General features: G+C 42.4%; 1 protein-coding gene across 1 annotated transcript; it reads left to right on the forward strand.

Moving 5' to 3' along the window:
• The first annotated feature begins 282 nt into the window (after positions 1-282).
• On the forward strand, positions 283-11,945 carry GET3 (guided entry of tail-anchored proteins factor 3, ATPase). The gene is made up of 7 exons (XM_033139781.1): positions 283-540; positions 1,686-1,833; positions 3,500-3,648; positions 4,853-5,003; positions 5,303-5,410; positions 9,841-10,038; positions 11,358-11,945. The coding sequence occupies exons 1-7, from the start codon at positions 374-376 to the stop codon at positions 11,487-11,489; spliced, it is 1,053 nt and encodes a 350-aa protein (XP_032995672.1). The 5' UTR covers positions 283-373; the 3' UTR covers positions 11,490-11,945.
• Positions 11,946-12,295: the final 350 nt, after the last annotated feature.

Consider the following 12,295-nt stretch of genomic DNA (forward strand, 5'->3'; position numbering starts at 1 on the left):
AGGGAGCATTTTACCAATCAGAAACAGCGGGAGGCGGGCGTTGGGGGTGGGTGGGAGCTCCTTCAGAAAGGAGTTCAGGAGCCAATCAGGAAAGGAAGCTGTCGTCCAATAGGCTGAGATAAGACAAGTGTGGGCAAGACCATATCAGCCGGCTAGGAAGGGGTGCGATTACTGTGTTACTCAACCTTTTTGTGACACACTGATTTGAGCACCTTGTGTGACTGAAGGATCTGAAGGGCAGGCTGAGGTCGGAAGAGTACTTGCTCGCCTTGATTCCTGTTAATGAGCGAAGGCGCTGAGCGGGGACAACCAATCTGAATCTCCCTATAAGATGGTGTAGCTCTGCATCTTTTCACGTGATTTTGGTTTCAAGATGGCGGCGGCGGCGGTGGCATCTGGGTTGGTGACTGAGGCGGATGAGTTCGAGGACGCACCTGACGTGGAGCCGCTGGAGCCGACACTGAGCAACATCATCGAGCAGCGGAGCCTGAAATGGATTTTCGTCGGAGGGAAGGGTGGCGTTGGCAAGACCACCTGCAGGTGAGTTGGTCGGGGAGATGTCGTTGGGAAGGATGGCAGACATTGCTGCCTGCGCCTTTCTCTCTCCTTGGCAGTTGCTGCTGTGCCTTTTCAGGAGCTGTGTGACACGCAGAAACCCAGCAAGCGCAGCTTTCATACCGCTGAACATTAGCTGGCAAAAGCTCTACATGTGGAACGTCCGCATCTCATTAAGCTATGGAGAATAGTGTCTTACTAAGCAGGCGAATTGTATGCACGTTCATGCCACTGTATGTGAATATCATATGATTTGGGGCACCCTGTTTCAGATGCAAGACTGGATGAAACTGAGTAGAAGCAAAGGGGTTGGATACCTTCCTTTTTCAGATTCATATTTTGACAGTGGTCATTTATGCCTTCTTAATATCAAGGCTAAGTATTTAAAGCTGCTTTTATGTGTGGTTGGCCTTGATGACTGAAGGCTTCATTTAGAGCAGAATGCATTTTCACACAAATTCTGAAGAATGTAATTGTTCCGGTACCTGGACTAAACCCTCGCTGCCTTCCAGGCATACCTTTATCTTGTAAATCCCCAAATGGCTTGGATTAACTTAATTTGTAGCTTGCGTACTTCCTTGTGCAACTCTGCCAACAATACCTTCTTGATTATGGTAGCCCTGCTGTTGTGGAATAACCTTACAGTAGTAGGTTTCCCATTGTGCAATGCCTTTTTTTCCTGGAGATTTTTAAAATTGTAGATCAGAACTTACAACACAAGTATTAGAGGGTATTAAACTTTGGCAGGTGTGTGTGTGTTGGATTTTGATGTCTAGGGTTAAACCTTTTAAAGTCTGGGTTTTCAATATATATTCTAGTTTTACCTGTCTTGAAAGAGAGGGGTATCACAAGTTAAATAGCTGAAGCTGCCATTCTGTGCACACTTACTCAGAAGTGAGCAGTTTTGCTAAGCTAATGTGCATATGATTTGGCTGCTTCTGAGGAGCTGCTTGTCTGTGACAAGTAAGCACCTCCATAGAGGAGCAAAGTTGGAAGTCTTTGGATCATAATCTCTTAGGGTGGACAAATCCAAACAGACCCATTAAGACTGAAGAGCTTGTGTTCTATGTTTGTATGTATTTCCTTTTGTGATGTTAATAACTGCACGTTGGTTTACTTCCTGAATCTAGCTGCAGCCTAGCTGTGCAGCTGTCCAAAGTGCGGGAGAGTGTCCTCATCATCTCCACCGATCCTGCTCATAACATATCAGATGCTTTCGACCAGAAATTTTCAAAAGTTCCCACCAAAGTAAAGGGCTATGATAACCTTTTTGCCATGGTGAGTGTTCCTCTGAAGGGGTTGGGTAGTATTGAGCAAAACAAAAAATGTGGTTCTTACTACATATATATAGGGAAAGATCAGGCAGGGGGTGAAAACATTCTTTTTTCTGATCTTGCCCTTTCACACTGAATAGCATTATGATATGTAGCAATAAGGCAAGTAAATCAACTGAAGTTTTCCTCCAAAATGTTTGTGTCTTGGACTATGAGGAGATGATGGTGTATTTTGTTTAACTGCTTTCTTTTTGTTGTGTTTTAAGAGATGTGACTAATGTAATGTAGCAGTTTGTAATCGGGAGAATTTATCTGTAACTTAGACTTGCATTCTATAAAATTATGAATGAAATAAATTCCATCAGCAGCAATATACATAAACAGCTAGGGTTTCATGGGCAAGTGTCAAACTTACAACAGCCTTTAGTAGAAAGTTGAAAAAAGGTTTTCTATCAAATAACCTGTGATCAGCATAACATGTGACAATACATTGACACATACAAATAAATGCTTCCAAAACAAGACCCTCTGCATATGACACTTTGTATCTGTAAGTTGCAGGTTAGCACTAAGTCTGTGTGAGAAGTTGTAATGCCCACAGGAATTCACACTGGGCTATGAGAACACCCTAATTATTTGTTTCTTTTCAACACAACAATTTTTCTTTTCAATTTCCCTGTCTCAAACTCAACAACATGGTTGTTTACTGACACCAGTATTTCATTGACTGTTCCTTTTTTAAAAGTTTTTATTTAAATCAAGTATATAATTCAATAATATACAGAAACAAAGACATAATGAAAAAGCAGCAGAGTTAAATTAAACTTCAGTGTAAATACACAGTTAACAACAACAATTTGAGTCATTTCAGTCACAATTGGTGGAGAAAACAATTTAGTGGGATTCACCTAAGAAACCCCATCAGTAGAAGCTTTGCAAAAGGGCTTTTGTTTGTGCAACAGGGCTTTTTCCTCTGCCCCTTGAAACTGACTGGGAGAAGGGGTCATACAACCCCCCCCAACAGTACAAAGGGGAAGAGGAGGGGGATTGTTCATTCTGGCGTGCTGATGTGCTTGCACAGATAGAAAATTTGTAATAATGTATTGAATGCCACCCATTATTATTGGTGTTAGAGGGCCATAACAGTTTTAAAAAAGATTTGCTTTCTTTAGCAGCTGTTTTTGCTACTGTGCTTTCTTACAGAGTAATCACACTTCCCATATGGGCACCATCTCCTCTGTTTTGATAAAGGCATACCCTAAATTGTCCAATGTTGACAACACATAGCGCTGATTGTATGCCTTTCACTGGATTTACATTTTCAAACATCTTGTTGAGGTTATTTTCTTTTTCCTCCATGTTTTCCCCAATGACAAACATAAAAATAGTCTCAAATTACAAAGAAATCAGTTACAGGTAGGTAGCCGTGTTGGTCTGCCATAGTCAAAACAAAATAAAAAATTTAAAAAATCCTTCCAGTTATTTGTGGTGTTACTTTTAACTTTCGAGTCGGCATGAACATTAGTTAGAAAGCCTCTTTGACTGGACATAGAAAGAATTGTTCCACAAATCTGGAGTTTTAGCTCTGTTCTAAACATCATGCTTCTTTTAGAATGGCTGAATTACTTTGCTTTTGCTTTATGGTGCTGATCCTTCTATTTATTTCTCAGGAGATTGATCCCAGCCTAGGTGTGGCTGAACTTCCAGATGAGTTCTTTGAAGAGGATAACATGCTGAGTATGGGCAAGAAGATGATGCAAGAGGCTATGAGTGCCTTTCCTGGCATTGATGAGGCCATGAGCTATGCGGAAGTTATGCGGTAAGAACTGTGGCATGGATCATCAAGCCTTCCAACCTTTTCTAGCCTTTTGGAGGCTTATTTATTATTTCATAAAATTTATACACTGCTTGATTGTGGGTTAAAAAACAAACAAACCTTTTGGGTTGAGAAGCAGAAGACCAGACTTCAAAGGTATTTTACTGTGTTCACTATTATGAAGTTTGGGTTAGCCAGAGGTATCCCAATCCTAATGGTTTAGTCATTAGGATAGTCCAGCATAGTAATTGAGTATGCATTGCACAAGGCCAGAGTTATTATATTATTTGAGGTTTCTATCCAACTAAGTAGGTTCCCTGTAATAATAGTAATAATAATTTATTTATATGCTGCCCATGTGACTTGGGTTCCCCAGCCACTCTGGGTGGCTTCCAACAAATGCAATAAAACATTAAATACTTTACTATACAGGGCCAGTGTTAGAAACAGAGATACGAAAGCTAGGAGCTGAATGGCACCTTAAACCTAGCTTATGGGCGCAACAATGGAATGTGTGATACCTTCAGGTTTAGGGCGGTATAGAAATTAAATCAGTAATAATAATACACTTTTAATAACAGAAATACAAATCTGAAAATGAATGAACTGCAGCTGAAGTGTTATGTTCATTTTTCACATGATCTCGTCCTTCCCCTGCCCATCCCTCTAATATTCTTAAGAGGGTCTCTTCTCCAGTCTTCGAAGAGTAGCTGGAAGTGGGAAGGCAGAAAAAGGTCCTATTTTCCTTCTACTCTTTAGTTTTAGTCTGAAATCTTAGGCGCAGTATTGTGCCCAGAGCTCAGAAACTGCTCACCCTAATGAAATTCCTTGTCGCAAAATGTGCCTAGAACAATGGGAGTTTTGAACACTGTACAGGGCTGACTTCAGTTGTTGTTTAAATAAGTAGGCTCACCTAAGTTAGCCATGACCATTAATTTCAATGACTCTAATCTGAGTATGGCTAATATTGGATTCAACCTTTTGTGATTTATGCATCATTTATTGCATTGGACAAATTTGTGCACCACAGTTCCATAACATCCGTTGTTGCACAACATGGATTCCACATACATGTTCACAGAGCAAAGAAAGCATTAGCATTAAATGAACCTTAGAGTGTGTATGTATGCTGGGGAAGGTCAGTATAAAGTAAGAGGCAACTGTTTATAACTGCTCCAGCTGATGGTTCTTTCTCTGGCCTGCACAGGTTGGTGAAAGGGATGAATTTCTCCGTGGTAGTGTTTGACACGGCACCCACTGGGCACACACTACGGTTGCTCAATTTCCCCACCATCGTGGAGCGGGGGCTAGGCCGCTTGATGCAGATAAAGAACCAGATCAGTCCCTTCATATCACAGGTAAAATGGGAAAGGAGCCAGAAAAACGAGGCATTCCTGGAAAAAAGACCATGCATGGACCCCAGTATTATTCTTGCAACACTCAGGAGCGACATGAAATAATCAGCTTGATTTGTTCGGTTGCTTTCAAGACACAGTAGCACTTATTGCTCTTGGAATATTGGGCTTTGTCACTCAGAGTTGAGCTGATAAGCAGGTTTTGCTTATCCCCTCCTCTGTTGCGTGCAGGACATGTAGGGGTGACTTGTTGTCTGTTAATAGAAATCTCTCATTGCATCTCCCTCTCTGCTGTTCACTAGATGTGCAACATGCTTGGCCTGGGAGACATGAATGCTGACCAGCTGGCCTCCAAGCTGGAGGAGACCCTCCCTGTTATCCGCTCAGTCAGTGAGCAGTTCAAGGATCCGGCAAGTATTCTGCAAAGATGAGGGGTGGAGGGGGTGATACTTCACCCTTGGCAAAGGTGAATTTGGAATGTAGAGTAAGATGAAACATGCTTACATTTGTGACTGCTTCAGTAGATTTAACATTAATAAATTCAGTTAGCTATATTTATATACTTGTTTTCTTATAATTTTGCACAACTTTTAAAATTCCCTTCTCAAATGCAATATTCACTTTCAGTCCATTCATTGGTTGCAGCCTTCCAGATTATATTAGTTCATTAGAATGATCAGGCTAAATATGACTTCTCTCATAGCATAGTAATGAAAAAGAACACTGAAATGTAGCTGGTTAATGTTTGGAAGTAGCCAAAGATCAATTTTTGCTTAGTTCATTCCATGAAACAGCAACAAGGTCAGGTCAAAATGAATGTTGTTTAAATCTAGACAGGGGCCATGTTTGCATGTAATGATAAGGCAGACTTTCTTCCCTTCTGTGTGCATGATAAACGGATTGAAGACTTGGCTTCCTTCTTACATCTGAACCAGGAATTGTGGTTTGTTGCTCTCTAATAAGCCATGATCAGCAAGTCAGCAACAAACCATGTTCCATGATAGGGTGACTTCAGTTTCTTTCACACAGACTGGGCATATTTGTGTTCCAGTCATGACAGGAAGGTAACAAACAAACAAACAAACAGAGTTCACCCATTACTACAGAATCTCATCCTTTGTATTTATAGAATCATAGAATTGTAGAGCTGGAAGGGATCCCGAGAGTCATCCAGTCCAACCTCCTGCAATGCAGGAATTTCTGCTAAAGCATCCATGACAGATGACTGTCCAACCTCTGTTTTAAAACCTCCAGTGAAGGAGAGTCCACCACCTTCCAATGGAAAGTTCTTCCTGATGTTTAGTCAGAATCTCCTTTCTTGTAACTTGAATCCATTGCTCCATCTTCCATGTGACAGCCCTTTACATATTTGAAGATGTAAATGATATTATGATATATGATAGTATGTCTCCAGTGCTAAATTAATCTAGGGGCCTATCTGTGTTGCCAGCCACAACTATTCTGTGGGAGAGTTTGCTCCTTTGGCGATTTCTGGCTTTTTGGACTCTCTGCCCTCTTTAATGGGCAGAGCATGACCACTTCCAGTATACCCTTTCCTGTACTTCTTATAGAATTTGAATTCTAAGATAACCTAACCACATCACACTGGTTGTCTCCATTCAACCAGGTTTCCATTATGCCAACAACGCATATGCTCTCTCTTTAAGATCGAGCACTCAAGCTCAGAAATCTTGGCTCTTCCTGCAAGGAGCTTATAATACAATTTTGACAGTAGGGGGAGTCAGTGGATGACTGCAAGCAAATGTAGAAAACTTAAGTTTTATTTGTAGAGCAGGGTTATCGCTTGGTAATCCTTATTTACTGTCATTGTCTATTTGGCGTGTAGTTTGCTTGCCTCCAAAGTTCAGATGTCACAATAACCTAGGTTCTTGCTTATTTTGCAGCAGGAGCAGGGAAGGTGTGGAGCAATAAATATGCATGCTAAATATTCTGATTAAACCATAGTTTGTTCTAATATAATGTTCAAACCAGGCCAGGGCATCCAGATACTTTTCCTGGTCTTTCAAACTGTTGCAGCAATCAATTTGAAAATAGAATCTTCCAGTTAGAATAAAGTTGCTACGTGCTGAGAAGAATGGGACCTGAAATGGGGATTTTCTGACCCAACTTGGATTGGGGCTGGATCACGAAGACCTTCTGAGGGGGGAGGAGCATGTCATATACACAATCCTTCATAGCACTGACAAGTCTACATTTTGCAAGTGTTTTCCATTTATGGCAGCTCCTCTGCTAATGTACATTTACACTGACAGGAAACAGCTGGTACTGGCTGGAGTGATTTTTGGAATTAGTTGGGGGGTGGTTTTCAGCTTTGGTACAGCCGTATCTTGGAAGTGAGACGGACGTTTTGGCTCCCAAACGCTGCAAAGCCGGAAGTGATTGTTCCAATTTGCAAGTGTCCATTGTGGCTTCTGATTGGCTGCAGGAGCTTCCTGCAGCCAATCGGAAGCCGCACCTTGATTCCCGAACATTTTGGAAGTCAAATGGACTTCCGGAATGGATTCCATTCAACAGCCATATCTTGGAAGTGAGACGGACGTTTTGGCTCCCAAACGCTGCAAAGCCGGAAGTGATTGTTCCAATTTGCAAGTGTCCGTTGTGGCTTCTGATTGGCTGCAGGAGCTTCCTGCAGCCAATCGGAAGCCGCACCTTGATTCCCGAACATTTTGGAAGTCAAATGGAATTCCGGAATGGATTCCATTCAACTTCCAAGGTACAACTGTATTAACATATTAGTTGACTCTTTATTAAGCCCACAGTCTGCTTCATTCAGATCCCAGGAAACCCAGCTAATATGTCTAAACCAGTCAGTCACCCTGGTGGTATTTTTTATTTTATTTTTTTGCAAGGTATGTGCTTTGTTTTCTGGCTTTGGGTTGCTGAGTATTGGCTATAGTTTCAGAGGGAAACCTAAAGAGATAGAAACATAAATCTTGAAACAGTTGTTCAGCTTGTGAATCTCGGCTAGTGGAAGCTGTTGCATACTATTACTACACTGGTTCTTGTGCATTCTTATGTGACCAATGTGCTCCATGGCCGCTATCACAGCTGATATAGTAAAGGAGCAGGAATGAAGGGATTGCATGCCTCCTGGCTCTCTTTTTGCCCCAAAGGCATAGAAGAACGTTGTGTTTCTCTTGCAAAATGTTGCAAATCTCATTGTGTTGTAAACTGCTCTAGTTATACCCCTGTGAACATTACGCTTTCTTACTAGACTTCTGCTCAGAGTAATTTTTTAAAAAATTAAACTTTATAACATTTAATAAAGGAAGTGAAGTAAAAATTAGGACAAAATGAGAAGCGGGGGTGTTGGGGACCCATCAGCTCACATTTTTTTCTAGCTTAGAGGAATAATAATAATAAAGCTTTGTCTCCCAACTGTTAGCTGAACAAGCTTTCACCATTTGCCATATGGGCAGGTAGGGAGTTGTCGACAACAAATGAGTTACTTGATACAGGAATGCTGCGTTGGATCTTCATGTTTTGACTTAAGGATAGAATAGGCCAGCAGGCATCTCTAGTAATAGAAGTGTTCCTTAACTTTTAAAAACATTATTTGTAAATCCAGGTGTGGCTATAATTGTCAGGATTTTTGCCTGCCACCTGCCCTGTTCCTAATTGCTTGGAATGTATCTTGTAAAGATGGGCAAAGGTTTTGAAGGAAGCGGGATGTGACATGACTTTAGGGAGCTATTTGTAGGGCACTGAGGTGGGCATGTCAGCCCTGTCCTTTGTATTGTTTGTATGTTAAGAGTAGTTAAAGGCTGGGTGTTTTGCATTTAATTGTCCATTTTGCTATTAATTATGCAAGTGTGGGTGTTTCTTAGGCAAAGTATTGTGACCAAGTATAGCAGCAATCAGTGGGCAGAGACAAATAATTTAACAGTGCAACTAGCCACTTCGCTGGTCACCTCAAGTGAGCAATTGCCTTAAATGGCCAGGTGAATTTCCCCTGGGGGCAGGATTCATTTAATGAGTCCAAAAAGTGGAAGCCCTAACAAATATTTGCCCTAACTCAACAGGGCTCCCCCTCTCTGCAGCCCCAGAATTGCATATGGGGTGGAGGCTGAAATGCTTGAGCTGGCAAAACATTTGCCATAGAGCTGTGCTGAATTCCTCCCTGTGTGCTATGGGTTGCTCCTGCCTTTAAGCTCAAACTCTTAAGGCTGGAAGAAGAGGCAGCCTCATAAACATATTCTGGTCACTCTTCGTTCCTTTCTGTCCTTCTAGCAGGCGCAGGAACTGAAAGAATATGGGGGCTAGCAGCCTCTTTGGGTGCTTTCCCCCTTTCTCTGAGCTAAGAAACAAGGCAGGGGGCTTAAGTGCTGTGTCTCCTTTTTTGTGCCTATCCTAGATAAGCAAGGAAGTCACCAGCTGCCCAAGTGCCCTACAGTAGACTCTGCAGCCATTGTTCTCAACCATGCTGGTGAAAGGATAGTTGCAGATTCTGTAGATGTGATCTGTGCGCCTTCTGAACTTAACTGGAAAAGATGGGATTGCAATCGCTGATCCCCTGTACCCAGAGATAGACGTGACACATGGTGTGGACTATGTGAACGGGTGTTCAGGTGGCAGCTAACCTGAGGGCAAGTGGCCATATTGCTTCCTGAGGGGCAACAGCTTTTGTTGCTTTGCCCTCTGGCCTTATTCCTCTAAAAATAAATCATGGGGGTGGAGGGAATGTAGAAGCTGAGAATTTAAGGTGGAAACAGGGACTGTGGGGGCGACAGCAGCACACAGATGACTCTCAGGGATGGGAGTCCACCTCCTACAATTTTATTTGCATTTTTGAACTAATGGCACTTTATCCCCTCCCCAGGAACAAACAACATTCATCTGTGTTTGTATTGCCGAGTTCCTGTCCCTGTATGAAACAGAGCGGCTCATCCAGGAGTTGGCCAAGTGCAAGATCGACACCCACAATATCATAGTCAATCAGTTGGTCTTCCCTGACCCAGAGAAGCCCTGCAAGATGTGTGAGGCCCGGCACAAAATCCAGTCCAAATACCTTGACCAGGTATAGCTAGAGACTGTTCAGATTTTTTGGTGTCCATTTTGGGGAAGTGGCAGCAGTCAGGCACCAATCTAAGCCTATGGAACTGCTTTATATTGATTTAGCCCACTGGACCATCTTGTCTGGTCCTAATATTGTCTACTTGGACTGTTAAGGTCTCTGGGAGGGATCTTTTCTCGTGACCTGCTACCTGATCCTTTTAACTGGAGGTGCTGGAGATTGAACCTGAGATATACGACATATATGAAGCATATGCTCTACCACTGAGCTACGGCCCTGCCCCATGTACTCTGAGTTGCATACCTAACTTTATAAACCCCAGCGCTTTGGTCAATATTATTTTAAACTTCTGAATGGTTGAAGTTTGCTATTCTATTTTTACCTTAGCTTCAGAATTCCTGTCTCACAGCATTCCCCTTACCATTGCCACGGCGAGTGTTTAGCTTTTCTAGAGGGGTGCAAATATACAGGTAAACAGTCGCCACTGGCAGTTTAAGAAATGGGTCTGGCAACTGGCTTGCTGAAGAAGGCAGGAAGCAGGTCTCCTCCATATGTGCCGTTCTTTGTGGGATCTGGCCTTCATGTGGAATATGGAATTTATCTCTGTTCAGTCCAACCTCACTATTATTATTCTTTGATAATGTTTTAATAGTAGTTTTGAGTAGTTTTTGTCAAGGGAAAATATGCAGACCTTCCCCAATGCCTACATAAACAGGCTTCACTTTTCTCTGCCATTTTGTTGCTTCTGCTTCTTCTGTCTTCCATTTTGCTTTTTCTACATTCTCCTTTTCTTTCCCTTTGAATGATCTTCGCAGCCTTTATATCCATCCACCCCTTTCTAATTATGGTATCCTTTTTCTATGACTTGCCCCCTTGCCATCTTACCCTTTTCCCTTCTTTCATTACTCAGCCTGAAAAGTTGTGGGGATATTTTACACATTTTTCTCGTACCAAAACCTCCATTTCCCCTTCCATTTGTCCTATTGCCTCTTCAGTACTCTGTACTGTTTTTCTTTCTGGCAATTGTGCCTTTTCCATGTGTCCTTCCTTTCTTCACTCAATAAACCCAGGGATGGTTAACCTGTACCAGGTCTTCCAAGGGCCCAGCTGTAAGGCTGTTCAAAATTAGTTTAAGATTGCTATTAGACTGCAAGAGAGTTACTTTTCATAGTGCTGTTGCGAAGAGGGTCCTCCAAAGTCAATAGAGTACACTTTCCAACCAAGCAGGGAACTGCTGCTGAGATTCTTCCATCTTGGTTCCCAATAAGAAGTTTGTAATTGTTAGATGCTCCTTTTGATTTGTCTTTCTTTTCGTCCTCCAGATGGAAGACCTCTATGAAGACTTTCACATTGTAAAGCTGCCACTCTTGCCCCATGAAGTGCGAGGGGCTGATAAAGTCAACACCTTTTCAAGTCTGCTACTGGAGCCCTACAAGCCACCCAGTGCAAAATGAAACCCCTATGGACTGGCTCCCACTGATTTCCCCTCTGTACCATTCCGTGCTTGCCCTTTCCCACCCCTTATCTGCTGGAACTCCTCCCCTTCCAGCAGCCTCTCTTCTATAGAAATTGTGTGGTTGAGTGGCTTGTGGTGGGGTTGGAAGAGGCAGAATTTGGTGTTCCCACTTGTTTCTGCCCTAATCCTGTTACTTAACACCTTGGAACATCCCAAAAGTGATCTACACCTTACATCCCTTCTCCTCACTTAACCAGCTAGCTAATTTAAACTTGGGTCACTTTTTGTTTCTCTTCCACTCTGACTTCTCCCTGGATCCTGTCTCCTTGGGGCCCTTGCCATTCTGGCTGAAGTCCTAAGTCAGGTGCTGTGATGACACAGAGACTCTCGTTCTTGCAACACCAAGGCCATCCATGCTAATGGGAAGTATGTAAATAAAATGTAAGGGAAATTAGTTTGCTGTTTTTCGTCTATCAGGCTGCCACTTTAATTTATGCTGGGGAATTTTCAGCAGGGGACAGTTTCAAGTTCTGCAAGGGAAACTCAGAAGCATCTTGAAAATCTCCTGCTTAAGGTTGTGAAATGGGTCCAGAATGAAGATACTGTCTCACAAACAGGGATTGGAAAAGAGATGCGGCGGTTGAAAAATATGCCCCTCTATGCTTTCTGAGCATATATATACATTCTGGTACCCTTGGGTGTCAGTACCATTATGGCATATGTGGTCCAAAGTGTGTGTATGTGTGTATATAGAGCAGTCTATGGCAGAGACAAAATTCTCCTAAGGGAAGGACTGTGACTCAA

The sequence above is a fragment of the Lacerta agilis genome, chromosome 2, assembly GCF_009819535.1.
Source record: "Lacerta agilis isolate rLacAgi1 chromosome 2, rLacAgi1.pri, whole genome shotgun sequence".
Taxonomy (NCBI): domain Eukaryota; kingdom Metazoa; phylum Chordata; class Lepidosauria; order Squamata; family Lacertidae; genus Lacerta; species Lacerta agilis.